This window comes from Puma concolor, chromosome E3, assembly GCF_028749965.1.
Source record: "Puma concolor isolate L17-30 chromosome E3, mPumCon1.1.hap2, whole genome shotgun sequence".
Taxonomy (NCBI): Eukaryota; Metazoa; Chordata; class Mammalia; order Carnivora; family Felidae; genus Puma; species Puma concolor.
The window spans coordinates 35,423,091-35,448,324 of record NC_141682.1 but is presented as its reverse complement, the minus strand read 5'-3'; the positions used below and the strand labels follow the sequence as shown (position 1 = coordinate 35,448,324).

At 50.8% G+C, this 25,234-nt stretch overlaps 1 protein-coding gene and 2 pseudogenes across 2 annotated transcripts in view; all 3 read left to right on the top strand.

The window, feature by feature from the left end:
• Nucleotides 1-25,234, top strand: part of ABAT (4-aminobutyrate aminotransferase) — an 88,465-nt gene that overhangs the window by 37,832 nt on the left and 25,399 nt on the right. The window contains exons 1-6 of one of the 2 annotated variants that reach the window (XM_086691321.1): nt 3,969-3,991; nt 6,955-7,068; nt 17,674-17,771; nt 20,094-20,123; nt 21,661-21,778; nt 24,603-24,652. In XM_086691321.1, coding sequence (XP_086547447.1) covers nt 6,999-7,068; nt 17,674-17,771; nt 20,094-20,123; nt 21,661-21,778; nt 24,603-24,652 — 366 coding nt within the window. In that variant the 5' untranslated portion in view covers nt 3,969-3,991; nt 6,955-6,998. Of the gene's footprint in view, nt 1-3,968; nt 3,992-6,954; nt 7,069-17,673; nt 17,772-20,093; nt 20,124-21,660; nt 21,779-24,602; nt 24,653-25,234 lie in introns of those variants that run through there. The other variant, XM_025916770.2, reaches the window with a different exon arrangement.
• LOC147573148 (zinc finger protein 106 pseudogene) lies at nt 12,364-13,192 on the top strand (annotated as a pseudogene).
• On the top strand, nt 12,968-13,854 carry LOC147573147 (zinc finger protein 106-like; annotated as a pseudogene).

Below are 25,234 nucleotides of genomic sequence, written 5' to 3'. Positions count from 1 at the left end.
GCCTGGAGGGCTCACTGTCTGGTTGCACCAGGGTTTGCGAATTGTTTCCACGGAGGCACACGGTAGGAAACAGCATTTCTTGCAGATGCCTTGCCTGCCCGAAACAAAAATCCCCCTCCCTCGCCTTGCACTCGGATAGTTCCTATTCTGTTTAGTTGATGGGTTGATTTAAATTTCGCTTGCACTTCTGATCACGTCAAGGAGGGATGGCCCTGGGGGAAGCTAGCCTGCCTTAACACCGACTGCCGTCTGTCTCCACTGGTGCAGGTTGCCCAGGGCGTGGTGGAGAGAGCAGGGAGACAGTTGCTCACACCGCCTCTGGGCAGGACTAGGGGGTCCAGAGCATTGCAGCAAGGAATCCTAGCCCTGGGGTTCTTGGCCACATGCCTATCAGATGGTTCTCAGGGTCTGAAGGGGCTGTGAAAGCCATGTGACCCAACACGTGGGGAAACTGAGGCCAGGGGAGGGATGTGTCTTTGGAGCCAAACTCGAACAGTGGTGGACAATCATGTATGTGATGACTTCAGACTTGGTGGGGGATGGGGAATATTATTGTTAAACTGTTTTAACACAAATTTCAGACCCGCTCCCTAATTTTGTATTTTTAATTTTTTTATTGTTTTTATTTATTTTTGAGAGAGAGAAACAGCGTGAGCAGGGAAGGGGCAGAGAGAGAAAGGGAGACACAGAATCCAAAGCAGGCTCCAAGCTCCGAGCTGTCAGCACAGAGCCCGACACGGGGCTCGAACTCACGGACCGTGAGATCATGCCCTGAGCCGAAGTCGGACACTCAACCTCCTGAGCCACCCAGGCGCCCCTCTGCTCACTATGTGAGTCCTCAGGTGCACCTTAAAAGGCAGATGTTGCCGTCCGTGTTCCACAGCTCAGATGTGCTGAGTTCACTCGCTGCATAGATTGACTGGAGAACTGCTAAACTCTGGGTACCATGAGACGAAAGAAAGACCTGATTCCCTCTCTCTTGGGGCTCGCATGTTTCTAAGTGGGACTGGAGTGCTCCAGGAAGGAGAGTGATGGGAGATGAATTATCCCTAGAAAGGTCAGGGACCAAGTAAAAAATGATGGAAGGAAAGCAGGAGAGGAAACTGAGAGAACTCTGAGCTCAGTGCTCCAGTCCAGGAGGGACCATATTGCTCGTGCAGAGTGAAACCCCCAGGCACCCAGCTCCCTGCCGTCACCATCAGGGAAAGGGAGCCTTCCCTTGTGACTGCCGTGCATCTGAGAGGCTCCCGAGCAAGTCCCCAGGGAGACTGTGCCCATCTGTCAGGCCCCTTTCCTCAGTGACCCCCAAAACTTCCATGGACTTCAGACATCGAGCTCTAGACCCGAGGACTGCATCATCAGCAGAGAATACAAAAGACAGGAGCGAGTCAGAGACAAAGGAAACTCAGTTGTCTCAAGAGCCTGTGATCCGCCAGGCTGTTCACGTCAGTTGCGCCTAATTCCCAGCACAACCAGGAAGAGAGGCATCGCCCTCGAGTCCTGTAGATAAGGACACTGAGGCTCAGAGTGTTTTCATGAGCTTTACTCTGTTAGCTACATTAAGACAGCAAGCTTTGGGGCACCTGGGGGGCTCAGTTGGTTAAGCGGCCAACTCTTGATTTCCGGCTCAGGTCATGATCTCACTGTTTGTGAGATCGAGCCCCGTGTTGGGCTCTGTGCTGACAGCACAGAGCCTGCTTGGGATTCTTTCTCTCTGCCCCTCTCCCGCTCATGGTCTCCTTCAAAAAAAAAAAAAAAAGCGAGTTTCACAGCTGAAGCCCAAGCTCCAGGCAGAGCACACATGTCTGTAGCATCTGTTACAGGGCACATGACAGACATCGCTAATGCATCACAGCTGGGTGCGGGTCACCAGCTCACCTCCAGCACCTACACACGGTACCTGGCATGTCACGGGGCACTAAGTGAGTGACTTAGCTAAGTCATTACCTGCTACGTGGATAACTGAAGCGAGCGGGTAAATGACAAACTGTAGCAGGCAGGAATTCAGACGCAGGCCTGCGTGACCTCAGTGTACAAGACCTTGTCTTATCCCCTCCCACCTGTAAAAGGGGACAGCCAGCTCCCTAATTCCCTCGTTTGCTTTCTTTCTTTCTTTCTTTTTTTTTTTTTTACAGAGGTGTAATTCACATAACAAGATTACCCATTAACCAGTATAAGTGAACAATCTGGTTCCCCTTGGCACATTCACCATGTTAGGCAGACGTCTCCACCAGCTCCAGAACCTTCTCATCACCCCGAGCAGAAACCCCACCATCCCCTCTTCCCAGTTCTAGCGACCACTGATCCGCTTTCTCTCCCCTTGGATGCACCTGATCTAGAAGTGCCCTGCACGTGCCATCAGTGTGTGGCCTTTCATGTCTGGATTCTCCCACTGAACATCATGTTTTTGAGGCTCATCTGTGGTCTCTGTCAGTACGTCATCCCTTATTAAGGTGGAGGAAGGCTCTGTGGTGAGGCTGCACCCCTTCTGGGTTACCCTTTCGGCCGTCAGTGCTTACGTGGGCTGCCAATAGTGCTGCTGTCGATGTGCATGTCCCGTATTTGTTCGAGCTCCTATCTTTCACTCTCTGGGCTGTACGGTTAGGAGTAGAATTGCTGGACCATGTGGGAAAGCTTAACTTTCCGAGGAACCCGTAACTTTTTTTTTTAATTTTTTTTAATGTTTGTTTTTTGAGAGAGACAGACAGAGTGCAAGCAGGGGAGGGGCAGAGAGAGGGGGAGACACAGAATCTGAAGCAGGCTCCAGACTCTGGGCTGTCAGCACAGAGCCCGGCATGGGGCTCGAACTCACGAACGGGGAGATCATGACCTGAGCCAAAGTCGGAGGCTTAACCGACTAAGCCACCCAGGTGCCCCTCTTTTTTGTTTTTAATGTTTTTTTATTTTGAGAGAGAGAGCAGGGGAGGGGCAGAGAGACAGAATCCCAAGGAGGTCCTGTGCTGTCAGCACAGACCCGATGAGGGACTCAAACTCACAAACTGTGAGACCATGACCTGAGCTGAAATCAAGAGTCAGACACTTAACCAACTGAGCCACCCAGGCGCCCCAGAACCCCTAAGTGTTAAAGACTGGAGGTGTGGGAGCTGGTCTCTGGCTCCCTCCCTATCATCCCTCACCCAGAAGGTGCCCTCCCACATGCCTGGGGAGCCTCCCTCCTCAGCTCACGGTGACCCCCCTGCATCGCACTGACATGTTGAGTGCTTGTTCCCTGCCCCCCCCACCCCCCACCCAACTCCCAGACCTGGCTGATCAGGACCCTTGTGAATAAGACAGGAGAGCTGGGCCTCCTCCCCCATAGAGGGGGTCTCCAGAAGGCCCTGCGCCTCATCTTTTCTTCCAGCGCTCCGTGGTCTCGTGTGCTGGTCACCCTCCCCCTGCACCCGACCCTCCCCATGCACCATCCCACATCTCGTCACACCAGAGCATTTGCCCAGGCCTCACCTTCCCTTTCCTCGGTGGCTGCCAAAAATCTGCTCCCCTTTGAAGGGGCAGCTCTGATGTCATCTCACTGGCATCACACCGCACTGCCAGAACGCATCTGTCCACGTTCCCACAGCGCCTTGCTCATACAGGCAAACGTCGTGATTTCACCCCGTCTTATACAGAATTGCTCGCTGACAGAGAACTGGAAAATTTTTATACACATCTCTCGCCGGGTTATTTTAAGGATTTATCGACATGAAAGGGAAAGCAGCCTCGTACATTAAATTCTCCCGTTCTCCCCCCTCCCCGGGACTCCCCCCCACCTCAGCCCCGCCACTGAATCATGAGTTTCAGAAAGAGAGGGGCCTTTTTTCCATCTCAGAACTTACCTAATGCAGTGCCTTGCCCGTAACAGGAGCCTAATTAATTGTCATTGATTGAATTAGTGGGCTGGAGAGAGTGAGCGCGTGACGTGGACTCTTCTGATTGTTGGAGGCATATCGTGCTAAGAGCTCCCGTCTGATGGAGATCGCGTTTCTGTTATAAGGTCAGTCTCAAGTGCAGGCCACCGAAATGTCACCACCATATATCTCCCGCGGTGACGTTTTGTAATTGAAAGTGCTGCAGGTGTCACTCCTACTCTGGCAGAGCATTCAAATGTTGATACGCGAGTTCTCGGAGATTCTCGCCGTTGCAAACACATGTTTAATGGAAATTGGATTGTGTGCAGCCTTAAGTAGTCCCCTTGGAGACAAATGGTTTTGAACAAGAGTCAGCAACCGCTCTTTCTACACAGTTACCTTGCCGCTAAATCAACAGGCCCGCTTTGAGTTGGACGTGCCAGAATAGATAAAAAGAAGAAAAAACGTCCACTGAGTGATCAAGGAAAGAATGGGTTCTCAGTTAATTTATGGTCACACGGTCCACGCCCATGCTTTCCTCTGGCGAAAAGCACAAAAATTGCCTCTCCGAGCTACACCCTTTGTAATCATCAAGCCCCAGGATATACTGTGGTCAGGTATTGTGTTACCCGCTGAATTATCCGATGCTGGAATGAGTGAAAAAGCGAGGGCTTCAGGGTCAGACGGTCTCAGGCATTCCTGTAACCAAGGCCAAGAACATAACCCGTGCGAGTTTCCAGGCCCTCACCTCTGAAATGGGGAGACACACTCCCTGCTGGATGGTTGGGATTGGAGGGCATGAAGTGCCCTTCAGAGCCTCCCCAGGCCCTCAGACTACTGTCACTGCCACTCTGGAGGCATCCCAGATCCCTCACCAGGAGAGAAGACTTTATCCTAGCCACCCTGTGGCTTAATTCCCACTGCGGTGCCCAGAGAGACCATCAGCAGTCCCATGCCTCCCAAGATCTGGGGCTCGTCAGTCTGATACTCTAACCGCGCTGTCAGCCGGACTCTGTTTGCAAGCAATAGAAACCTGGAAACTCAAGCAAGCTAAGGAGAAGAAGGAGGCGGGGGAGGTGGGGTGGCATCTTTCTTCTGGGCTTTGTTACCAAGGACTGGTAGAAGCGAGCCCTTCTCCCTCAGTCCTGATGTTTCCTTCTGAATCCATTTGGCGAGACGTGGATGAGCCTGATGTTCCCGGCCCTCCCCCTCCACACCGGCTCACCCCCAGGGAGAGTGGGGCTCGGGTCTGCCCCAGCACTGTTCAGCAGTGAGCGCTGTACATGTGGCCACGCTGGGCTCCAGGCTTGAGATGGAACCAGGGAGCCTCAGCGTCCAGGGTCTGCATCCTGTCTGGCAGCTGCACTCTGTGGCACGTTCGGTCTGTGTGCCCACTGCCCTCACGAGGTGGAAGGTGGCTGACCCCACCATGCTCAGGACACTGGCCTATCCTGGTCCGGTCAGCCGCAGCCAGTGGGTCCCACGGCACGGACGCGACCGCCGGGTCTGCTTCCCTGCGGACAGAGGGGGAGGTTTCTGATGGCGGGGAGGCATGGTGTGCGGAACAAACACCCCAAAAAGTACCTCCTGTGCCCGCTTCCCAGAGAGCACCTCCATTGCTTCGTCTGTGAAGATAATGGCGTATCTCCCGGGGCCCTGGAGTGAAACAGGGTGCTATCTGCAGCACATCTAGGTCCTCAGGGCGTGATAACGCTCGCAGGGCAAGCGCTGCTCCTGACTGATCCCAGCGCCCTGTGCCCAGTGCCCACTGGGCAGCTTGCACATAGTAGGTGCTCCGTGCATGTCCACAGAATTGGTGCGTCCTCAAGCCAGTGCCATCTGCCTACGCTCCTTTGTTCCATCTTTGCTTCTAATAACGCAGCCCGACGTCCCATTAGCTCTGGGGGCACTGGGTTGGGAGTCCTGCCAGCCCGTCCTCCTGAGCCTGGTGCCAGATGCCCACACATTTCCTCACCCGTGCTGCGAAGCCCGCCTGCCACTTCCAGCTGGCACTTCCTCCATACTGTCATCGAGTTGGTGCTTCGTTGCAGAGTGAATGAGGGACACCTGTGACTCAGTGACTCTGGGGTCACACAGATCTGTTTACAGATCCACTCTTAACCTCTCTGTGCCTCAGTCTCCTCATCTGCAAAAAGGGGACCACAGAGCACTGTTGTGGGCACTCCTAACAATGACGAATACTAATTGTGCCGCACGCAGAGCCTGGCGCGGTGTGCAGCTGCAGAAAGGAAACGGGGTCCGCGAGTCGTGAAGGGCTCCATCACTGTTCTGCCTGGGGTAGCCTGGGGTGGGGCAGGGGGAGATGATAAAAGAAAACAAAATGGGGGGCTTGCTCCAGGCCCACAGCGCAAAGGGCGACTAGCAGATCTAGCCAGGGAGTGCGGGACTGGGGAGCCGTCTGGAGGCAGCCAACAGATTGGTAGTGTGAGGGCCGAGAACCCTCCCTCCGTGGGTTTCAGAACAAAGCCCCGCATCCCAAGAGCCCCCTCCGTCCCCAGCAAACTCTAGACAGTTGGTCACGCTGGAGACATGCACTCCCCAAAACGGACCACCAGATACTGCGCTGGGTCCCAGATTCCCAGACAGCCCCCGGGGAGACCAGTGTTCTGTTGGGGGGCAGGGCAGGGGGGCTCCCAGCTGCTCTGAATCCTCCTCCATCTGAGCCCCCCCCCATCTCACCAAGTGCAGTTGCTTGTCCCCCCGTGGATGACGCACTGAACTTATCAGCTTGCCTACAGAGGGCTCTCAAGCCAGCTCTGTCCCCTTTCTCCAGTTTTCCATCTAGGAAATAGGCATAATGACCCTGCCTGCGGTGTGGCCAGGGTCCCATGAAAACACTTGCGAATGGGTTTGTATTTCAGTAAATCTCTGCACCCAACGGTGGGTCTCAGACTCGCGCCCCAGAGGTGGAGAGTCACGTGCCAGCCAGGTGCCCCCTGCCTTTTTCAAGTGTATATTCGGCATGAAAGCAAAGGATGTGATGTCAGAAGCACCTTCTCCACGACGTGGGAAATCGCAGGGCATGGGATTCTTGGCTGCAGGGAGGAGCCCTTGGCTGGTCTGACTGTGCATTTCTGTTTTCTTTCAGGGTGAAGCGTGTGCAGGGAGCCTCTGTTCCTGAAGGAGGGGATCATGGCTTCCATGTTGCTCACCCGGCGGCTGGCCTGCACCTTCCAGCACAACTACCGCCTGCTCGTGCCCAGTAAGCCCTGGGGGTCTTGGCAAGAACTGGCCCTGATGGGAAACACAATCCGGGCTGGGAGAGCCCTGGCGGGTGAAGGGACCAGCCAGTCAACGCTCTGGGGCTGTTCCCTCTCCCTGGCCACACACGCAGTAAAACTGTCCCCATCACCACCACCCCGGTCTCCCATCTCCGCCACATGCTCCTGTCCCTGCGTGGGCAGCTCTGGGTCGGGCAGGAAGCTGATGCGGCCTGGAGGTGGCGGCCCCAGCAGCCGGGAGGCTCCAGGCTGCCCTCACAGGGACTGTTGGGGGAAACACAGCTGAGCTCGCTGCCAGGAAATGGGAAGGCTACAAGCGTCCTTGCGACTGACCTCAAGGCAAAGTGTGCTTCCAGAGCCCCGGACAGGAGACAGCAGCCCCCTGCTGCCCTGTCCCTCACCTCCACTCACCCGCACCCGGCCGGCCCGCGGCACTGCTGGCCGCATCTCTCCGGGGCTTCTGTTTCTCTCTGCCTCACTGAGTTCAGGCGGCTTAGCCAGGCCAGCCCCATCAGCAAGCGCCCTGCTGGTGAGGTCTCACGATAGACCTCCCTCCCTCCTTTCCACGAGGAAGGCACGCATGAAGCCCATTTTACAGGGGAGAAAGCTGAGGCTCAGAGAGGCAAAGTCACACGGCCACTTGAATGCAGGTCAGTCTGGCTGCAGATGCCGGGCTGTTATCCCTCCTCCATGTGCCTCCCTGGGGTTCTGAGAGACACGGGGGCTGGCCGTGGCCTCCTGTGGGCACCTTGCACCCCCCCACCCGCGTCTGTCCCAGCTCTCTCAGAGCCCCGTGCTTTGCCATCACGATGTCCCTTTGTTAGTCTCATCTGCCTTTTGAAGGCAGAGTGCTGCCCACAACCTTGGTCTGCATCTTTAATGCTGGGGTTTATATCCTGGGTAAAAAAGCAGGCATGCTCTCCCATACACACAGGAGTATTAGCAGGTTTTACTTTAAAATAAACCTTTTAGGAGCGCCTGGGTGGCTCAGTCTGTTGAGCGTCTGTCTTCGGCTCAGGTCATGATCTTGCGGTCTGTGAGTTCGAGCCCCGCATCAGGCTCTGTGTGGACAGCTCAGAGCCTGGAGCCTGCTTCGGAATCTATGTCTCCCTCGCTCTCTGCCCCTCCCCTGCTCATGCTCACTCTCTCTCTGTCAAATATTAAAAAAAAAAAAAAAAGTAAAAATATTGAAATAAATCTCTTAACTTGGGATGATTTTACAAGTACAGTGAAAGTACTAAGACAGTACAGACAGACCCCATAGGCCCCAGCGTCCCCCTGGTTAACATCTTATATCACGAGGATGCTCTTGTCAATAACTAAGAAGCTGACCTTGTACATTATTGCTACCCGAACTCCAGACTTCTCTGGGGATTTCACCAGGTTTTCCCTTAGTGCCTCTTTCCCTCCCGGGATCCAGTGTGAGTTCCCACAGTGCACTCTGGGGTCCCAGCTCCCCGGTATCATCCGGTCTGTGACCGTGTCTGTCTTCCCTTGTTCTTGACCCTGATCTCCTTGAGAAGTGAGTAGGTTTGAGGTTTTGTTTTATTTTATTCAGTTATAAGAGAAGCATCTTAACGCTTACCCATTATTATGTTAAAAATAAACCCAAACCGGGGCGCCTGGGTGGCTCAGTCGGTTAGGCGTCCGACCTCAGCTCAGGTCATGATCTCACAGTCTGTGGGTTCGAGCCCCGCGTCGGGCTCTGTGCTGACAGCCCAGAGCCTGGAGCCTGCTTTGAATTCTGTGTCTCCCTCTCTCTCTGCCCCTCCCCTACTCATGCTCTCTCTCTCTCTCTCTCAAAAATAAATAAAAACATTTAAAAAGATAAATAAATAAACCCAAACCGACGCATGATGCCCAAGTAGTGTGCCCCTAGCGGGAGGGAGAGTCGGCCATAACTAGTACTGCTCACACCCGCTGGGGGCGGGGTGCTGTACTAGGTGCTGGGGATGCTTCACTGACAAGAAAGCGTGGCCTGTGGGGCTCCGCCTTTGTAGGTCATTCTCAAGGACATCCCTTCCCAGGGAGACAAGCAGGGGAGAGCCTTGAGTCAAGGCTCCTACACCTGGGCCACATTCCACCCAGTCAGCCTCCCCCACGGGCAGAACTCTGAGCCTCTGTTTCTCGTCAGGAAAGTGGGTCTCCTCGGGAGACTGAGGGCAGTGCTGGGGTCCTACTTGCTTCGCACACCTCTCTATCAGAAGGAACAGTTCAGGGGTGCCAGGGCACTCCGATTCTCTCAGCAGGCACGCTTGCTCTCAAAACATAAGTAAATATTTTTTAACAATGCAAACGCCCTTCGTTTATATTTACACAAGCATGCATAGAAAAAAAGAGACAAATGACTAATCAGAGTTATCAGGTCTGCATTTTCTTGGCAAGAGTTAAATCTTTTTTGGGGCACACTTGTGCCAGATTTAGAGATAAGAGGTTTTTTTTTAATTTTTTTTTAACGTTTATTTATTTTTTTGAGACGGAGAGACAGAGTATGAACGGGGGAGGGGCAGAGAGAGAGGGAGACACAGAATCTGAAGCAGGCTCCAGGCTCTGAGCCATCATCAGCCCGGAGCCCGACGCAGGGCTCAAACTCACGGACCACGTGATCGTGACCTGAGCTGAAGTCGGACGCTTAATTGACTGAGCCACCCATGTGCCCCAGAGATAAGAGTTTTTTAATACTAAACCACGGTGTTGGCAAAGATAGAGGAGCATGTGTGTTCATACACTGCTCATAGGTAAGTAGCAATAAGGAAATAGTTTTTTTTGGGGGGGGGGGGTGTTAAGGAGGCTCCACACCCAGTGCGGCAGGGCTTGAGCTCACGACCCTGAGTCAAGACCTGAGCTGAGATCAAGTGTCTGACACTTAACTGCCTGAGCCACCCATGTGCCCAGGGGAAATAGTTTTAAAATGGTAGCTAACGTTTAACCCATTTAGTCCCCTGGGAGAAGAAAGCAGAGACTCAGAGAAATTCCGTTAACTTTCTCAGAACCTTGGTGCTAGCAAGTGGCTGAACCTGGCTTTGAGCTAAGCCTGGCTGGCCCCAAAAGTTCCAACCTTAACCACTATGTTAGTTATTTATTGCCATATAACAAATAGCCCTGGGGCGCCTTGGTGGCTCAGTCGGTTGAGCGACTGACTTCGGCTCAGGTCATGATCTCACAGTTTGTGAGTTTGAGCCCCACGTCAGGCTCTGTGCTGACAGCTCAGAGCCTGGAGCCTACTTCAGATTCTATGTCTCCCCGTCTCTCTACTCCTCCCCTGCTCATGCTCTGTGCCTCTCTGTCTCTCAATAATAAATAAACGTTAAAAATTTTTTTTTTTAAATAGCCCTAACTTAGCTGGTTAAAATAATGCACATTTATTATGTCACAGTTCCTGTGGTCTAGGAGTCTGGGGGAAGCTTAGCTGGGTGCTTTGGTCTTTCATGAGGGTACAGCTGAGCTGTTAGCCAGGGCTGTGGTCTCATCAGAAGGCTCACCATGGAAGCTGGGGATTCCGCTTCCAAGCTCGCTCTCGTGGTGCTGGCTGGATTTGGTGCCACGTGGACATCTCCACAGAGCAGCTCACAGCCTGGCACCTGTGTTCCCCGGAGGGAGGGAGGGTGCTTCAGCCCACCACCACGCCCACGGTGTTTAGGTGTTTGTGTAGCATCTCCACCCATCGACCGCTGTGGATCCCTTAGACACGGTGGCTTGTGTATCAGTGCTCCCAGCAGCATTGTTTCTTGCCCCTCCCCCACAATCACTGATAATCTGATGTCGGCAAATAGAGCGCAGAGACTGGGAGACTGGACAGCAAAGCCGTTATGTCCGGGTGGTGAAATTACCGATACCTTCCTCAATGAACATGTTCTCAAAAACTTCAGTTGGGTGCTGCCTCCCTGAGAGCAGGTGAAAGAAAGGGCTGGAACTTTGCTGCTCAGTGGTGACATAGTGCACAACTCCCCTCTGGCCGTACCGGACCTGCGATGCATTTGGCAAAAGACCCGAACAGCCGAGAGAGATCCCGCCCCCTTCGGAGAGAACAGAGTGCCCAGGAGAGTAACAGAGAAGGAAACCCTGTATCATCAGGCACATCCTCAGCCCGCAGTCTCCCTCCCGGCAGGTGCAGACATAGATTGTGCTGAGCGAAAGGACCGCCAGAGTTTTAGAAGGAAATGAAGAACCACTGGAGATGGACCTTCCCCTGTGTCTCCATCATCCACCGCCATCCCTCTGTGAAGGGCCTGTCTCCTCCTTTCCAAGTCCGTGGCTGTGTCCCTGCTCCAGATGCCTCAGCTCAGGTGAAACAAGATGCCACCGTCTCCTGAACGACACCAGAATGGAACTCTGTGTCCCGAGGCTGTGGCCTGCGATGTGTCTGAGGAATTACGGCAAGCTCATAGGACAGTGACGCTTGTCCTTTTATCCGGCCATTAGTGCAACACTGTCCTTCTCAGAGCTAACAGAAGGTCTCCAGGAGCCTAAGAAGCAAAGTTCTCCGCGGAGCGAGGAAATACCAGGAACAGGGGGACGGCTCCCCCTTCACAACAGCCCCCCTCCCCCGAGCATAAATTTAAAAGGTGAAGGCCACCCACAGGCAACAGCTGGTCTGCCACGATTGTCATTTGCATGGGACACCCCCTGGAGAAGGACCCCCACGCCCCAGCTGACCAGACTGCACGGCAGCCAGAACCCGCTCCGACATCTGCTGGAATGAGGGAAAACGAGGAGGAAAAACAGGAAGAAGAAGGCTCATGTTCCCAAGAACAGTGACACCAAACAGGATGTGTTTGCCACTGAACCTGCAAGGAAGGTAAAAACGGGGAAGCCGGATGGAGCAGGAAGAGTTACAGCCCTCACGTGGGAGGTGGCCCAGAACAAGAGTGTCAGAGGGGAGAAGTCCTAGAAGTTTCAGTCCTCGGTTTCAAAGAGTGCCCATGGATTCTTCTGAATCTGGGGCAAGAGAAACCAGACAGTCCTTCTGGAAAGGATATCTCAGACCCCTACAGAGCAAAACTCATTAGAAACTTCTCATTCTGAGGGGCGCCTGGGTGGCTCGGTTGGTTAAGCGTCCAACTTCGGCTCAGGTCACGATCTCGCGGTCCGTGAGTTCGAGCCCCACGTCGGGCTCTGTGCTGACAGCTCAGAGCCTGGAGCCTGTTTCAGATTCTGTGTCTCCCTCTCTCTCTGCTCTTCCCCTGTTCATGCTCTGTCTCTCTCTGTCTCAAAAATAAATAAACGTTAAAAAAAAAATTAAAAAAAAAAAAAAGAAAGAAACTCCTCATTCTGATTGTGATGGAGTTGACTCCACCAGTGAGATTGGGAGTCGCTGTGAGATGGTGTCCCTGTACGTGTGGCAGAAACTCACACCGTGGCCTCCTTCACGAAGGGATCAAAGAACTCTTTATAAGTATCCTCAGAGCCAGGAGATGCTGATGAGCCCCCCGAAGGAGCCTTGAGGGGCCCCAGGCCACATCGAATGCCATTCACATACTGGGGAACTTTCCTGTTCAGCAGAGAAAACTGGCCAAGCTTGTATCTGGCAAGTCAGAAGAGAGTTGGCCATGTCTCCAAAGTGAGCTGCCTCCTGGATGCTGAAAGAATGTTGCCCTTTACGCTGGTTCCAGTGGCCACACCATCTGCTGCTACAGTGTTAAGATGGGAGAGTGCGTGCAACAGCCTCAGCTACAAGAGTTCTCTGCCTTTGTTCTAGATGGTGAATCCTCTCTGTGGGACAAGCAGGTGGCACTGTGGTCACCTTCAACGTGAAGAACAATAAATGACTTGAGATCTTTTTTTTAAGGTTTATTTTGAGCGAGAGCGTGCACTCACGCAAACAGGGGAGATGCAGAGAGGGAGGGAGAGAGAGAGAATCCTGAGTGGACTCCACGCTCAATGCAGAGCCCGACGCGGGGCTCAGTCGCACGAACCGTGAGACCATGACCTGAGCCACGATCAAGAATCAGACATTCAACCTCCGGAGCCACCCAGGCGCCCCACGGCTTGAGATCTTTGAACGCTGTGGCCCTCGGGCTGTCAGCTGTCTTGCCACAGTTTAGGAAGGTGCCCCAAAGGTGCTCATGGTCAGGCCTCACATTCTGTAGCATTAAATGCACGGAATGCGTTCCTGCTCTGGGTCCTCCGGAGGGCCCCAGCAAACCGAGCTTTGCGCGAAGCGGGTGCATGACCTTGTGTTCAGTGGCTGCAGCCCTGATCAGTCCACCCATGCCCACAGCATCCATACTGGTGACCGTGTGTGGGTCTGTGAAACTCACGATCTCACCGAGACTGTGTCGGATCCTAGGAAGAGCGATGGTGACCACTTACCTGGAGAAATGTGTCCGTGTCTGTGAGTTACGTTGTCACCAGCAATTGCAAGTTTATGGAGGACACAAAGACAAGACTGTGTGCACGACCTTCCCTGAAAGTATGATTTATACTGGCTGATACGACGCCAGCATTCAGGCTGTGAGGCTAAATCCGCCACAAAATTTCCGCTGTCCGTGGCACGGTTACGCTCTGATATTCAGCGTGTGTAGATCATTCAAAACCACATTTGCTCACTGACCACACGAATCCAGATGTTCAAACCCTGATACGTTGCTGGAAGATGTGTGATGCTCTTTCTCGCTGCTGGGAAAGGATCCAAAGAGGCTGAACAACATGCTGAGGGTATGGGGATAACACAGAACCGGTTCAGGAAGCTTCTGGCCTCCCGTCTTGGGAAGAGGGTTCCAGCCAGCTGTGCCTCCAGTATGAGTCTGGGCACCTGTATGGGATGATAGGTTACACTGCATGTTCTTCCTGGAGGTCTATCAGATGTAAACGGATTCTACGGAACGACACTTCACCGGGACAGCATGGAATATAGCAATTTAGGCTACTGGTATTCTCCAGATGTTTATTAAAGATACAGATCTTAATTGGTTAAAAAAAAAATAAATGGGGTGGACAGTTGGGGAGGGGGAGATTTTTTAAAAGAAGAGCAGAGCACCCAACTGCGATTGAACTTGACCTTGACTTTGCCCTGGCTCACATGTGGAGCCCTTGCTGTTTGGGAAAACAGCATTCATTTATTACTCTCAGTATAAAGATCAAGAGAACATTAAACGCATCTGATGGCTGTTTCTATAGCTTGGAGTTAAACATTGACTCCAGTTGGTCAAGGCCGCGAGGGTGGCCGGCCTTGTTTCAGAGGCAGAGGGCTGGGCTGGACCTCCCCACCGTGCCGGCTCTCCTGGCTGTGCTGTGTCATTCGTGAGTGAAAATGCCGGATGGTTCAGTATAAACGTTTCATTTCAAAGACCGGCGCAAGATTACGTGAACAGCGTCACTTAGACTCGGAGCGTCTGGGACAGGAGAGGTCAAATGTTCCGCCTAGCCGCCTACTAGCTGCGTGACCGTGGGCAGATTAGTTGACCTTTCTGGGCCTCAGTGTCTGCTTCCGTAACATGGGAGCAATCGCAACATCTACCTCCCAGAGGGGATTCAAGCTTAAGTGAGGCAGTCCGTGTGCAGTGCTCAGGACGAGGCCCGGCACGCAGAGTCACATGCCTCTCTGCTCATGTGACTTGATGGAAGCGATCCCAGGGAATTTAAGTTGTGCTCTTTCTTCTCATGGCTTATGGCACTATATATTATCATTAGGAGAACATTCTTTGTATTGGAATTTGGCTATTTTCCTCTACAGGAGGTCAAAGTTGAGATAGTGTAGGAAAGGCAAAAGTATTGGACCTGGGTTCAAATCTGGGCTCTGCAACTCACTAGCTGTGTGGCCTTGGGAAAGTCGCTTCACCTCTCTGCTCCTCATCTATAACCTGAGAACCATCACTCGAGAGGGTTGTGGATGGATTAACACAGATGGGAGATGGGAGTCTGCCTGCCTAGCACGCAGTGGATGCTGAATCTGTGTTTGCCACCCCGTCTCCCCTTGTTCGATAGCACGAACCCAGCAAACGTACTGGGCTGTGGTTTCCAGGATCTCTGCCCAGAGCCCCTGGGCGCTCTTCCATCCACACCCGCGAAGACTTGGCACATGGAAGGAACCAATGCAGCTCTCGGTACAGACCTGTCTGCCTGGCACCTGGCCCTCAGTTTCCCCATCTCGTGCCTGACCCATCCCCAATCCCCAGGGACGGGTTCTCACCCTCTCTCCACTCCCCGCCCTGCGTCTGCCCGCAGCCTCGGCATCCCCATACTTGTAGCTCCACAAGACCCCACTCACCCCGTCATTCCCCTGAGACCCTTTCAGCCGCAGCTCCCACTGGGACCTGCTTCCGGGGCCAGCATTTCCATCTTGCAGACCCTGGGACATCTGACTGCTGCAGCATGGCGTCAGGACACTTTCTGGAGAAGGAAGAGAGGACTTACGTGTCCTCATTGGAGGATGACTTGCAAACTTTGAACTTTGCACTCTCCCCCTTACTGGAAACAAAGCAGGATCAGCACCAGTTAAGAACTGTTTTTATCCAAACACACGTCCCCGCGTTATGCAGGTCTAGCTGGAATCGGTCTTGACCTGTAGCCCTGAGTTCTGGCCAAGGAAGAAATAAACAGCTTAATGTAAAAAAGAAGTCATCAGTATGTTCCATGACCTTTTAGCTCTCTGCTAATGGAACAGACTCTGGAGGGACTCCCTTTTCATTTTAAGATCAAACAGAAGACAATAAAAGCTGGCTGCCTCATGCCTTGAAATAAGGGCAGCGTTGGATTTTAAGTGGACTTTACGTTCACAGGGTTCCATTGTGTTACATAATTAATTCAAAAACCCTCTTTGATATCCAAAGCAATTATGGAAAATTAAGAATGCATTTAAATAGGTTTTTTAATATCATTGCTTTGTATAGCTTGGCACACTGTGTGTGTGTGTGTGTGTGCGCGCGCGAGCACGCGCGCGTGACAGAGAGGGATGGAGGGAGAGACCTATCCTAGAATGGTTCTTTGCTTCTCTGAGTTTTGGTTTTCTCTCTTATGTAAGGGAAACGATAATACAGTGTCTAGTTATTCCCCAGTCTAATGGAAGGTGCCAAGAAAGAGGAGGGAACATTTCCCAGTTGCCACATATGTCCTGGGAAGGCCAAAGACGAGCAGGGACATTGAAGGGATCTCTGGGGGTTACTGATGGTTAGTCACCCCACACTTACCATGGTGGGTTCTCCACAGCCGTCTTTAGTAAGGGATCAAGCCTGGGGGGCACCTGGGTGGCTCAGTCAGTTAAGCATCTGACTCTTGGTTTTGGCTCAGGTCATGATCTCACCATTCATGGGAAAGAGCCCTGCATTGGGCTCTGTGCTGGCAGCTCAGAGCCTGCTTGGAATTCTTTCTCTCTCTCTCTCTCTCTCTCTCTCTCTCGTTCTGCCCCTCTCCCACTCATACTCTCTCTGTCTCTCTCAAAATAAATAAATAAACTTAAAATAAAAACATTTTAGGGGCGCCTGGGTGACCTTAAGTGTCCGGCTTCAGCTCATGTCATGATCCATGGTTTGTGAGTTCGAGCCCCGCGTCAGGCTCTGTGCTGACAGCTCAGAGCGTGGAGCCTGCTTCGGATTCTGTGTCTCCCTCTCTCTCTGACCCTCCCCTGCTCACGCTCTCTCAAAAATGATAAATGTCATTTTTAATTCTTTTTAAAAAGACTTGGGATTAAGACTGCCCTTTACTTCAGCAACATGCTGAGCTCAAAAGCCTTGCGGGTCTAGCCTGGGAACTCCCCTCTCTACATTTATTACCATGCAAAAGTGTGAAATGGATCTCAACCAAATGACTTGTACCCAACACTTTTTTTTTTTTTTTTAATAAAAAGCATCTGTAAGTGGGGAACGCCTGTATTGAGCCATTTGATTATTCACTCCCAGGTGATTTCTGAATGTCACAACTCGGGCACAACTCAGGACGAGGTGATGCTGGCATCCAGCCAAACATCCTCCAGGGCACAGGACGACTCCCCAACAGAGTTATCTGGACCCAAATGGCAGTGGTGCTGCTGAGAAACTCTGGTCTCTATGTACTTTTGGATATACACTTGCATACGGATTAAATTTTGACAAAATTTGGGTAGTTTTTATAATCTGACCTTTCACATGCTAATGCTGTGGGCATCTTTCCATGTCCATAAATATTCAAACTGCCCACCTCAGTACCATGAACAGATACCTGATGTTCCTTGTCCACGAAATGGTGGAACGTGTCATAGTCTGTTTAGCTGCCCTCTACTGTTTTCTCTTTTTGTTAAAAGATAGCACTAGGATGAATATTTTAACTTACATTTTTGTGTACTGGTCCCGTCATTCTCTTAGGATGAACCCTGAAATGAGATGCCTCAGTCGAAAGGAATAGGAAGGCAGCATCAGCTGGTACTCACGCCAACGGGACATGAGAATGCCTGTTTGCCCACAACTTCACTAGCACTGGGCTTTCCTGTTTTTGAGAACCCTCAGTGTTTTGCTGGTGCTCAGGTCTGGCCAGACTCTGTGTTTGTGGGTGGTCTGGCTCAGATGGGGTTGAGGTCCTGGCATGGCTTCCGTTGGGGACATTGGGCATCTGTTAGGGCAGAATTCTCATATCTACCGTCTCCAGGGATCCTCATCATCTTTCTTTACTGCCAGGCTCCAGACACATCAGTCAGGCCGCAGCCAAAATTGACGTCGAATTTGATTATGACGGGCCCCTGATGAAGACCGAAGTCCCTGGGCCTAGATCTCGGGTGAGTTGAGCACACTTGAGTGGTGTCCTTAAGAACAGAGTGAGAAGGGTCCATGAGGCAAGAACACAGCCGAGCTTAGAGACCTGTATTCTTAGGTGCTTTCAGAGAGCTTACCACTAGAGTTCCAAGACATTCTGCCATAACAAGTCAAAGAAGCTTCTCAGAGGAGATGCATCCGTTATTTGTTGTCACAATACTGCTGTGTAACAAACGAGTACAAAATCTCCGTAGCATACAGCTTGCTGCTGCATCTAGGGTTCACTGGGAGTTAGCCAGGCAGCTCTGGTGGGTCCATCTATGTGCCCGTGGGATGACTGGCCACTTTGGGATGATCTAGGCTAAGCTTGTCTTGGCCAGTGCAGTGACGTGGCGCTGCTCCATACGTCTCTAGCATCCTCCAGCAAGCAGGGCCTGGCTCGTCCTCACGGTGATGGCAGAGGTGACCACACGAGGAGTCTCATGAGGTCTAGGCTCCACTCCGGTCTGCCACCACTCCTACCTCATTCTCTTGACCTTGAAACCAAGTCAGATGGCAATGCTAGATGGCGGAGGGCAAGGGTAGCAAAGGCCCTTGGTCTTGACCTTGAAGGATAAAAAGGAAGAATTCACCAGAGGAGTGCATTCTGTTGTAGACCCGGTGGAGAGAGGTGTGCAGGGTGACAGGACGTGGCATATGAGACACACTGGGATAGATGTTATTGTGTGAGATGGAAGAGGCACAAGACGAGTCTGATGAGGGAGGCTGGGACTTCTCCTCAAAGATATTACAAAGCCTGCATATTACACACTTCAGGAGGCTGATTAACCTTGACTCTGTGTTGTGATGTACAACACTGTTTCTAATGTTCGCACCTAAAAAACAGCAGTGTAAACCTTTTTAATACACACTGGCTTTTTTCTCTGCAGGTTTTGCAGATTTTATCCGCAGTGTCACTTTTTTCTTTTTTTTTTTTTTTTTTTACTGTCAGAAGATGCCCCTTTTTGAAAAATAAGATCAAAACAGAGGAAGGCAAACCATAAGAGACTCTTAATACAGAGAACAAGCTGAGGGTTGCTGGAGGGGAGGTGGGTGGAGAGATGGGGTAAATGGGTGATGGACATTGAGGAGGGCACTTTTTGGGATGAGCACCGGGTGTCCTGTGTAAGCGATCAATCACTGGGTTCTACTCCTGAAGCCAAGACTACACTGCACGATAACTAACTTAAGAATAAAAAAATTCAAAAAAAAAAATTCAAAAGAACATGTATATAACTTACTGAGATGAACGTGAGAGTTTAGCAGTTTTGTGGGCACAAAAGTCATTTGGCATCTATATCTTCCAGCAACAAGCAGAAATGAATTTTTTAGAAGATGACAGTACTAATTATAATTACTACATACTCCTTAATCTACTGTGTTTCTACGTGACTGTCCATTCTCATCGAAACTAACGTAAAAATGTTAGTTTCTAACTAGTGTTCTAACAAGTTTCTAACTTGTTTCTTCCAGTCTTCATTTCCTTGTGAAGACTCCCATGTCATGTAAAACTTAAATTTGTATGCTTTTCTCCTGTTCAAAAAAAAAAAAAAGATAGGCCTTTTGTCATTGCAACCACTTTATAAATCCAGAAATCTTTGTATTAATGCAAGTGATTGTAGTTATTTTGAAAGTGTTTTGCTAACAGAAGGAGAGACATTTTCATGCATATTTCTATGGAGGAGAGGCAGATTTTCATTTCATAGTGGAGAAGTACCTGGAATAATTTTTTATATTCTTGTCATTGCTATTGGTTGACTTTAGGCTGGATTATTTTTAGAGATTAAATACTTGTAATAGCAAAGCAACTAGGTCCCAATTCCCAATTTATAATTCCCAATTTCTATATGTGCATGTGGTTTATGGAGTGTTTAGATTATAATTACAAATCATTCTTTGATGTGCAAGTTTCTGTTTTCAGTTGATTTTATATTTTCTAACAGGGTGTTAAAGCCTTTTTCCCCCCAAAATAAAAGGGGAACCTATGCTTTTATGAGCACCAGATAAACCCCTTTTGCTTAAGTTTTTTTTGTGTTAAATATTTTAGTTTACTTTATTATTATTTTCCAATTTGCTAAATCCCTGCTATCCTGGTAATGTAACTGGCAGGAATAGTTTCCTGCCAATTATTTATATTAAGCAATTTTTAAATATTTATAATATTGTTGGCTAATTGACTGTGAAGTTATTGGTATAAGTGGTGGGGGAGGGGGAGATGCCCCAAGACCTGGGAAGATATGAAAGACTTGAAGCTAGTTGGGCAAGAGTGTGTCCTTGCTCTAATGCTTTGTTATTCTTGCCTGCAGGAGTTAATGAAACAGCTGAATATGATTCAGGTAAGTGAGGATGAGCTCACCCTCCAAGCTTCTCTGTTATGACTTAGCTGAGAGACACACTTCCTCTGTGCTGGCTCTTTTAAAAAAAAAAAAAATGCAACTTTGTTCTAAACCTTTTTTGTTTTTTTGCTTCTAATTTCCCTTGTGAGTTCTTCTTTGACTCATTTGTTACTTATGTGGTGTTTAATTTCCACTTTTTGGTGAGCTTCTCCTTTCTGTTACTCATTTCCAATTTCATTCTGTTGTGGTTGGAAAATATATTTTGTGTGAATGCAGTCCTCTCACTGAGGCTTTTATATGGTCTGTCTTGGAAGATATTCCCCAGGCACTTGAGGACAACGTGTACTCTACCACTATTGGATGGAGTGTTCTGTAAAAGTGTCTGTGGGATCTGTCGGTTGAGAGTGTTGTTCCAGTCCTGGTTCCTTGTTAATCTTCTTTTTTTTTTTTTTTTAATTTTTTAATGTTTATTTAATTTTGAGAGAGAGAGACAGAGAACTAGGAAGGGCAGAGAGAGAGGGAGACACAGAATCCTAAGCAGGCCCCAGGCTCCAAGCTGTCAGCACAGAACCCAGCGCAGGGCTGGAACCCACAAACTACAAAATCATGACCTGAGCCGAAGTGTGACACTTAAATGACAGAGCCACCCAGGCTCCCCTTCCTTGCTAATCTTCTGCCTGGTTGTTCTATACACTATTAAAAACCAAATATTAAATTTGCCAGCTATTCTCTTATAACTATATTTTTCTTATATGCTTCCCATTTTTGCTTCCTGTATTTTGGGGCTCTGTTATTGGGTGCTTACATGTTTATAATTGTTATATCTTCTTAGTGGACTTCACCTCCAGAAGCATTTTTGTTTCTTTGTTTTACAGGTGATTTTGTCTGATTAGTATAAACCATTTCAGCTTTCTTAGGATTGCTGTGAGAATCATGTACCCTTCTCCATCCTTTTATTTTCAACATATTTGTATCCTTGAATCAAAAGTATGTCTCATGTAGACAGCATATAGTTGTATCTTTTTATCCAGTCTGACAGTTTCTGATTTTTTATTGGGCTGTTTCATGTGCACACAGTTAATGTATTACCTATATGGTGGTATTTACATCTTCCATTTTACCTTTTGTTCTCTATGTGTCTCATATTTTTTGTTCCTCTTTTTTTTTTACATTCAGTGGATATCTTCTAATGTACCATTTTCATTTCTTTCATAGTTACTATATATTTTTCAGTTTTCTTCGTGGTTGCTCTAATGCTTACCATGTACACCTTAACATCAGAATCTTCTTCAGATTTATATCTGAACCTTCTGTTGCTATGATATATAAAACACATACAGGAAAATTCATAAAATACTAATTCACAGCTTAATAAACCATTATAAAGCAAACCATTCGTGTAAGCAACCAAATATACCCTCTGTGTGACCATAGAATGGACAAAACATGGCTTACCTCACCAGTTCAAGCTTCATCCCAAAAGATGGGGAGTCTAGGGGATTGTAGCGATCCTGAACCAGTCTCTACTTTCCCCAAGAATGCAGATGCTGTGCATTTTTTCTGCAATTACGAAGAGAGCCGAGGCAATTACCTGGTCGATGTGGATGGCAACCGGATGTTGGACCTTTACTCCCAGATTTCCTCTGTCCCCATAGGTAAGAGCTGGGAAATCCACCCTTGGATGTATGTCCTCTCTCTGTTAGTTGTGGCCGTCCTGACTTTAGTTGCTCCCTCCAGCAGGCCCATCCCTGTGTGTTGACAGACTCTTTCCTCAAGGGCAGAGAAAAAGAACAAGTCATGGGTAGAGGGTCTATCATAGGGACTTTAGATGTCTTCTCTTATTTATTCTTCCTGGAAAACCCGCAAGGTGAGTGTGTATTAATACCCCCATTTTGTTGATAGATAAGCAAAGCTCAGAGAGGGGATTGATGCAGCTTGCGGGGGAAGCATGGCCAGGACATGAACCCAGGTCTGCGGGACCACAGCCTCCAATGTCAGCTGTCTTAGGTTGGGTCTCTTGGAAGAAGAGCCTGAGGCAGGGGTTCTGTACAAGTCGCTTATTAAGGGCACACTCTCAGGAGACTGGGGAGGCAGGGAAGGGTAAGAAGGGTGAGGTTTCAGCCAGAGACTAGCCACAGCCTGATCCCACAATGGGGCGTGTGGGGTAGCTCTGGAGCATGAATTGCACCCTAGAGTTGGTCCCAGACTGTGCCAAAGAGGCTGGCCTTTTTGTACCCAGTGCTAGTCAGTCATTGCCCATTAGCTGCCAGAAGGAAGCACGTGGCTCGTCTTTTGGGCGAAGGAGCTTCCATTCACCAAGGGCAGATTTCCAGAGAAGGAGGTGGCTGGAGCCATTCCCAGCCCCCACGTGGGCAGCCAGGAGAGGGGCCGCCTAGTCAAGGTGAGCGGTGGGGGGCCACGGCCGCGTCTGCCTCACCAGGCTCACCTCCGGGCTCGCTGCCGGAGGAGGGCGCGGCAGACGCAGGGCACGTAGGGCTGACTCAGACACGCAGGTTGCTGCTGTGCTTGGTGGTCTGTGGGCTAAGCGTCTCGTCTGGTGAAGCCTGTCCCTTGGTGCATGATGCCAGCCCCTGTTTATTTCCCGTTAAGATGCGATTAGACACTAAGGTGACTCGTTCTTTTTGGGAAGCCCATCATTCAGAGATGCTTTGGCCTCTGAAGGTGTCTGGGGTTCTGTGATTTACACAACCTGGTCCGTGCTCTGTGTCGGAGTAGAAGGGCCAGGCTGTAGTTCTCAGGGTCAGATCCCGGTTCTGCCATGTATCGGCCACCGGCTGCAGGCCATTCTCTTCCCAGCTGGCTCCTCCCTGCCACCCCCCCCCCAAGCCCCCGAGGGCCTCCCTCGCTTCTCAACCCCAGCCGGCCGCCAAACCTGTGGAGTCCTGGGGAACAGGCCGGCACAAGTTGGGAAAATACTGGGAGCTGTGAAAGTTTCCTTGCGGCCATTTTCTTCCCCTATCTCTAGTCTTTGATGGGATTTTTTTCTAACTGGTCACTACTGGGGACGTGCCAGATGCCAGGCACATTGCTAAGCACCTTACACATTATCCCGTTAGACCCCTGCAGCAGCCCCATAACATCGGGCCTTTCATCATCGTCTCCACCTTGCCCATGGGGGCCAGGTTTCAAGAGGCCATGGCGTCTGCCCAGCATGTCCAGGGAGCCCAAGGATTTGAACCAAACAGTGTCTGCCTTCTAAGTTTACTCCTGTGATAGCCACCTCGCAGACAGCCACCCCTGCCCCGCAGTGTGGGGGTCCCACAGCTTTGAAAGCTCAGGCGTGGATTTTCCTGATCCATATGGACTGGCTTTGCTCTCATCTCTCCTTCTGAAGCCACTAAGACAGGCTGCATCTGTGACTTAGTAAGATTTCCCTGGAACTGGCTTATCTACTGAGGCAAGAAAGTCATAAACACCCAGGCAGCACAATAAAGAACCAGAACTGAAAGCCTCTGGCCACAGTACGGTTGGAAAAAACCCACAGAAGCCTGCTTCCTTGACTAACAGACACCCTGCAGCTGTGGGCCCAGTAGGCCAAGAAGTTGGGTGGGAGATCAGAGAGGCTGCTCACAGCTCTGTCCCCTGGGACACCAGGTCCCCTCCCCCCCCCCCCCCGGGGCCCACCCTCCTCCCACCAGGCAGAGTGAAACCACAAGGCTCTTCAAGCCCCTTCACTCTGCGATGCCGCAGAGGAGAAAGTCTGCCCGGGGTGACACTGGGGCCTCCCCTCCCCTCTGAGCTTGCTAGCCTCCTCTCCTCTCACAGGCCAGAGCAGGCCCCAGGCCCAGAGCCTCGGGCGGGCCTCTCTCCTTTCAGAGCAAGTGTATCTAAACTAACATGTACATGTACCATGTACTAACATGTACATGCTAACATTGAAGCGTTCATGGTACATTCGCGTGCGGAGGGCGAATTCATAGCAGGGCAGTTGCTGAGTCAAGGGGTATCCTAAGCCCTTTCATGCTGGGCAGTCAAGGCAGCGGGGCTCCAGGAAGCAGCAGATGCACGAAGGGTCAGGCGAGCATGTCACGGGGTTGCAGACTGCATCATTGACATGCTCAGTTCCTGAGCAAACGGGTATTGCGATTCGACTCTAGCAGCGGCCCTGGGAAGAAGGTGAGGGCCATGGTTCACCACACTGGCCCGGGGAAGCACTCCCAGCCCTGGTCCTGAATGTGCCTTAACCTTTCGTTCACTGCCTTGTCTAGGGTTCTAGCCCGGTAGGGCTCACACCTGGGTTTCAAGATGGACGAGAGAATTCGGTGAAGGTTTCCGGGCGGCAGCCTGAGTGATTCTAAGTCCAGAGGTCTGGGTGGACCCAAGGAGTGGGTCTTGTTGTCTGCAAGAGATAACAGGGCCCCCTGTGAAGGGAGGGGCAGGCTGTGGGGGAGGGGCTCAGGGACCCTGTGTGCCGTGTGGGCCTCTAACCAAGACCCTAACCGTGCCCCCTCTCCACAGGCTACAGCCACCCTGCTCTCCTGAAGCTGGTCCAACAGCCTCAAAACGCGGTGAGTCCCGGGTTACACAGTGTTCATGGAGATCCAGGGTGTCGTTGGGCAGCCTTGGGAAATACCCCATTCACTCACTCATTCATTCATTCATTCCACAAATGTTGATTGAGCACATACTATATGCTAGGCGCTTGAAATGCCTTGGCGAGCAAAGCCACACAGTGCCCACTCCCACAGAGGCAGTAGGTAACCACACAGGTAAGTAGCGAATTGCATCCATATTAAGTGCTACAGAGAGAGGCAAACAGTGCTGTGTGGGTGCAAAACAGTCACGGTGGTGACAATGGTGGACATTTTTTGAGAGCATAATATGTGCCAAACGCCATGTTCACCACTTCACAGCTGTGATGTTGACAAGTCTGCGAGGCAGGTTCTGCTGTCATCCGCATCCTACAGATGAGGACACTGAGGCACAGACAGGTTAAGTATTTATCCGAGGTCACACAGCAGGAGGAGGTGCTGGGAGTTAAACCCACAGGAGCTGGGGGTTTGGGGGATTGCGGGGGTTGGGGGGGTAGGGAAGGATTCCGAGGAAGTGACCTTTGAGCTGAGATTGAAGGAGGAGGTGCCTCCAGGGCC